Raw genomic sequence first — 6,342 nt, 5'->3', positions numbered from 1 at the left:
TTATATATAAAAATATATATGGGAACACATGCTTTTTTACAGTAACCTAAAGAAATTTTTGTTTGATTGTGTTGTTGCACTCTATCGCCCAGGCGTGAGCCACCACGCCCAGCCCTGAAGAAGTTTTAAGGACCAAGAATGTTCAAAAGGATTAAAGTTTGAAGGATCAGGTTTAAAATAGGTTGACTAATTGAGGGGAAGGGGAAGGAGAAAATATGTAGTAACAACATTAGCAATACTTTCAGGGGTTTCCAAGGTTAGACATTTATGAAGGTTTTACAAAACAGAAAAACGTCATGGAACGCTGTCTGAGCCTCAAGCAACTACAGATTGTCTGTTTTTAATACTCTGTTTTTTAGAGAAATTTTAGGTACAAAGGAAATTTGAGTGGAAAGTACAAATTGTTCTTCAAATGAGCAATTACCTCTAAGATGAGATTAAGGTTTGTAGTGAGAGCCTGAACACGCTGAAAACCAGCAATCAGGGAAATAGGCAAGAAACCTTGTTCATCCATCTTTCCCCGAAGAAAGAAGTCTCGTTCCAAATTTTCTACACTGAAGTAATATTCACTGAAAAGAGAAATTAGAATTTCATCCATTTATTCAGTAGAAAATAAATATTTCTATTGCTCGCACACTAACTGTGAAAACCAATCATTAACATGAAAATATTGTAATTTGGCTAACAATATGTATAGGTCTAATACAACATAGATAGGGTAAACATATAAGATAGCAAAAAACCCTACTGAATTAATTTCTCTTATACTTAAAATACTGATTTTCCAAAAAATTAATAGCTTCTATTTAGATCAGCTTCACTAAATATAAAGAATTAAGCTGCTCATTTTACTTTAAGATAGTTCAATAATTGATTTTAATGAGTTAATTAGATGAAAATCTTTACAAAGCCACTTCTACTTGCTTCATTTAAGTATTAGATAACAAAGCTAATCACATGTTAGCATAATGCCTGCCAATTTTTTCCCAGTCACTGAGAAGAATGGTATACTGGAAGTATCCTTTGTCAAATTCGCATACAGAAAAGTAGTTCGTTTTGTTTTCTAAATTGACAAAGTACTGACATGTTTAACACTTCTGAAGCCTAGTAACCAGCACAACGCTTAGTTAAAAACTTAGTGAACATGGCCAGGCGGGGTAGCTCATGACTGTAATCCCAGCACTTGGGGAGGCTGAGACGGGCAGATCACCTGAGGTCGGGAGTTCAAGACCAGCCTGACCAACATGGAGAAAACCTGTCTCCACTAAAAATACAAAATTAGCCGGGTGTGGTAGTACATGCCTGTAATCCCAGCTACTCAGGAAGCTGAGGCGGGAGAATCCCTTGAACCCGGGAGGCAAATGTTGCAGTGAGCCAAGATCATGCCATTGCACTCAAGCCGGGGCAACAAGAGCAAAACTCCGTCTCAAAAAAAAAACACTTAGTGAACACACAGGCATATGTGCACATATATATTTTGAATGATTCAAGTCCTCCATGCTTCTTTCTTTGATAGACGGACTATAAGATATTAAGGGTGGCCCGGTGAGGTGGCTCATGCCTGTAATCCCAGCACCTTCAGAGGCCAAGGCAGGTGGATCGCTTGAGGTCAGGAGTTTAAGACCAGCCTAACCAATATGGGGAAACCCCATCTCTACTAAAATACAAAAACTAGCTGGCCATGGTGGCAGGTGCCTGTAATCCCAGCTACTCGGGAGGCTGAGGCAGGAGAACTGATTGCACCCGGGAGGCAGAGGTTGCAGTGAACAGGGACCGTGCCACTATACTCCAGCCCGGGCGACAGAGCAAGACTGTCTAAAAATAATAATAAAAGACATTAGCTGGCCGTGGTGGCTCACGCCTATAATCCCAGCACTTTGGGAGGCTGAGGCGGGCAGATCACAAGGTCAGGAGATCAAGACCATCCTTGGCTAATACAGTGAAACTCCGTCTCTACTAAAAATACAAAACACTAGCCGGGCGTGGTGGTGGGAGCCTGTAGTCCCAGCTACTCGGGAGGCTGAGGCAGGAGAATGGCATGAACCTGGGAGGCAGAGCTTGCAGTGAGCCGAGATTACACCACTGCACTCTAGCCTGGGCAACAGAGCCAGACTCCATCTCAAAAAACAAAAAAAAAAAAACAGAAAAAACATTAAGGTATCACAGAATACAGCTAAAGAAGGAATATCCTTGACACCATGAGGCACATGGAGGCAAAAATATAGAAAATGATTAGATGTCTTATCTTCTCTTGAAAAACACAAACCGGTGGGGTGTGGTGGCTCAAGCCTGTAATCCCAGCACTTTGGGAGGCCGAGACGGGCGGATCACGAGGTCAGGAGATCGAGACCATCCTGGCTAACACGGTGAAACCCCGTCTCTACTAAAAAATACAAAAAAACTAGCCGGGCAAGGTGGCGGGCGCCTGTAGTCCCAGCTACTCGGGAGGCTGAGGCAGGAGAATGGCATAAACCAGGGAGGCAGAGCTTGCAGTGAGCCGAGATCTGGCCACTGCACTCCAGCCTGGGCAACAGAGTGAGACTCCATCTCAAAAAAAAAAGAGAAAGAAAAACACAAACCCACTTAACCTTTCTGAAAGAAGTATAAATGGATGAACATCAATGATGATGGGGCCTACAGTTTAATAATCCCACACTATTTCCAAATCACAGAGAAAGTTTTCAAAGATGGTGTACAAGTTATGGGAAAACAAACCAGCTCACATTCTGGGGTATAAAACTCAGTGACTAAAGATGCCCTTGAAGTATACGGACCAAATTCTATCTTTGAAAAAAAGGCATCATAACTGAAAACTGGTTTTCAGCTATCTTTTACACAAGGGGAAGAAAATAAATCAACTTATTTTAAGAATGTAAATATCCAAATTTTCCTTTAATAGTTTGACATTTATCCAATTGTCAGAGTGCAAAACTCTCTCAAAGACTACTGAAATACTACTGACATCTCAGTAACACTAGTAAATCATTTACTCTTTTTTTTTGAGATGGAGTTTCACTCTTATTGCCCAGGCTGGAGTGCAATGGCATGATCTCGACTCACTGCAGCCTCCAACTCACAGGTTCAAGCAATTCTCCTGCCTCACTCTCCTGAGTAGCTGGGACTACAGGCGTGTGCCACCTTGCCCGGCTAATTTTTGTATTCTTAGTAGAGACAGGGTTTCACTATGTTGGCTAGCCTGGTCTCGAACTCCTGACCTCAGATGATCCACTTGTCTTGACCTCCCAAAGTGCTGGGATTACAGGAGTGAGCCACCTCGTCCTGGCCTCATTTACTCTTTTTAAACACTGAAGGAAAAAATCTAAGTCTTAAAGAAATGAATATTCTGATGGTTGTTACGCCTCAAAAGCCTTATTCATAATGTCTGGCATGTGGTAGATACATAATACATGTGTTAAAATTCTAAAATTTCATGCAGGGCGCGGTGGCTCATGCCTGTCATTTCTACATGTTGGGAGGCCATGGCAGGCGGATCACCTGAGGTCAAGAATCCGAGACCAGCCTGACCAACATGGTGAAACCCCAACTTTACTAAACATACAAAATTAGTCGGGCATGGTGTTGCATGCCTGTAATCCCAGCTACTTGGGAGGCTGAGGCAGGAGAATCGCTTGGATCTTGGAGGCGGAGGTTGCAGTGAGCCGAGATTGCACCATTGCATTCCAGCCTGGTTGACAACAGCAAAACTCCATCTCAAAAGAAAAAAAAAAATTCGAAAATTTCAGACATTAAGACATTTGATTTAGTCACAAGTTACAACTGGTCTTAGCTGTGAGATGTGAACTTCCCTAAATCAATAATAAACTGTCCCGGCCAGGCATGGTGGCTCACGCCTATAATCCCAGAACTTTGGGAGGCTGAGATGGGTGGATCACTTTGAGCTCAGGCATCCAAGACCAGCCGGGGGAACATGGCAAAACCCTGTCTATAATAAAAATACAAAAATTAGCTGGGCACAGTGTCACGCGCCCGTAATCCCAGCTATTCGAGAGGCTAAGGCAGGAGAATTGCTTGAACCCAGGAGGCGGAGGTTGAGGTGAGCTGAGATTGCACTGCTGTACTCCATCCTGGGTGACAGAGTGAGACAATGCCTCAAAAAAAAAAAAAAAAGAAAAAAGAAAAAAGGAACAAATCTGTCATCTCTCAGTGCCAAAAGAGATTATCACAGCTAGAAATAATCAAGATCTTTACATTTTAATGCTGATATCACAAACAATTAATATAAATCTTCACTTAAAATGTTAAAAACAAGTAGGCCAGGCACGGTGGCTCACGCCTGTAATCCCAGCACTTTGGGAGGCCGAGGAGGGCAGATCACAAGGTCAGGAGTTCGAGACCAGCCTGACCAGAAAGATGAAACCCCGTCTCTACTAAAAATACAAAAATTAGCTGGGCGTGGTGGCATATGCCTGTAATCACAGCTACTCGGGAGGCTGAGGCAGGAGAATCACTTGAACCCAGGAGGCGGACGTTGCAGTGAGCCGAGATCGTGCCATTGCACTCCAGCCTGTACAATAAGAGCAAAACTTCGTCTCAAAAAAAAAGTTTAAGAAAAAGACCTTCAACCATTTTGAATACTTTTAGGCCTCATACTTTACAATTCATTTTGCATCATTTTTCCACAGGTGTCAGGAAAACTTTTGGTGACTTCTCAAAAAGAAAATCAAAATCTTAATCAATCAGCCTATCTATATATTAGAAACCAAATAATACAAGGTAAAAAGCACGACTCCTTCAAAGCCAGATCTCCACTAATCAAATAATGGTAATAATAACAAGCCACACTAAACCTAGTGCTCTACTAACATTTGCCAAAATCCCTACTGCTAGATCAACCAAAAAAAGAGGCATGACCAATGCCATGTCTGACATTTTGCTCAGTGTCCTAGGGACATCATCAAGTCCTACCTTAGAGGTTCTGGATTCTACACTGCATGATCAGAAATTTTGTCAACACTGAAGTAGCTCTGCTCCTCCCTCACTTGTATGAGCACTGGAGGCCGATTATCCTGACGTGGAGTTGCATGTCCACTGTCAGGTCTCAGAAGGGGCTTGGCAGCAAAAGTTACAAAAAAGACAGTAATAGTGGTATGAAGTTGACAGCCACATGTCAAGCACTTTCTGCCCATAAAAAGGCCCTTTTCTTCAGTGTTTGCATCAACTGTAACAAAAGAAGCAAGAACAAAATAAACAAGTTGCTCCACACTGTAAGCAAATTGGATCCACCATGAAGGCAACCCAGGAAGGTGCCTGGCTGATGATGATAAAGAAATTTTCTAGTAACAGAGTAGAGTCTATTTTATTTTGGAAAAATAGATGATTCTAAAATGCTTATGCCCTTTCAAAAATAGCCCTTTTCCTTCACCTTGTAAGGAGAGAAAAATTTCAAGTTTTAACAAATTGGTTGTGCAAACTGCTTGGCAACATTTTTCTCTTGCCTATAAATAAGCAAAATATCCTATACAATACTAATATGCATAGGGTTTGTTTTTCCTTTCAGAAAATAGAACTGATATTCTCCTGACTTCACATTCAGTACCCAAAAAGCAACTACTATGAGAACTAGAGTAAGAAGTCTGAACTAACATATAAGGTAGTCCCCATTTAATTACATGTCACAAAGAAAAACTCAGAAGATAAAAAAAAAATTTAGAATTCAGAAGTCAATTGCTAAGAAGAAAATTAAAAGATACTACCATTCTTTGTTATTTACATTCATTTGCAAATTCTAATATAAATACCTACTGGCAAATAATAAGCCAAATTTTACTTGTTCAATTTCAAGTATATATAGAGAAGCTTTACAGTCTTATATTTATTCATATTATGCAATAACATTTTACCTAATCTCCTTTAAGGAGAAAAATATCTAAATAGTATAGAAGCCAGGAGACATATAAACAACATAAACCAAATACAAAATTTTTCAAGTACCTATTTTAATCATATTCCCTAAAAATATATAACCAAAATAATTGTTAACATTTTCCAACCTTTACTAATAAGTAGCTTTAAGAATGTTATAACAGGCCAGGCATGGTGGCTCACACCTATAATCCCAGCACTTTGAGAAGCCAAGGTGGGCAGATCAGCTGAGGCCGGGAGTTCAATACCAGCCTGGTCAACATGGCGAAACCCGTTCTCTACCAAAACCACAAAAATTAGCCAGGTGTGGTGGCATGTGCCTGTAATCCCAACTACCCAGGAGGCTGAGGCACGATAATCACTTGAACCCGGGAAGCAGAGGCTGCATTGAGCCAAGATCGTACCACTACACTCCAGCCTAGGCAACAGAGAGAGACTGTTTCAAAAAAAAAAAAAAAA

General features: G+C 40.9%; 1 protein-coding gene across 1 annotated transcript in view; it reads right to left on the bottom strand.

Moving 5' to 3' along the window:
- Positions 1-6,342, bottom strand: part of LARP1B (La ribonucleoprotein domain family, member 1B) — a 168,408-nt gene that overhangs the window by 137,665 nt on the left and 24,401 nt on the right. The window contains exon 6 of the mRNA XM_011996434.1: positions 425-569. Within this exon, the coding sequence (XP_011851824.1) occupies positions 425-569 (145 nt within the window). The remainder of the gene's footprint in view (positions 1-424; positions 570-6,342) is intronic.

This window comes from Mandrillus leucophaeus, unplaced genomic scaffold (genome assembly GCF_000951045.1).
Source record: "Mandrillus leucophaeus isolate KB7577 unplaced genomic scaffold, Mleu.le_1.0 Scaffold513, whole genome shotgun sequence".
In the NCBI taxonomy this organism is placed as follows: Eukaryota; Metazoa; Chordata; class Mammalia; order Primates; family Cercopithecidae; genus Mandrillus; species Mandrillus leucophaeus.
This window is presented reverse-complemented; position numbering and strand designations above follow the sequence as displayed.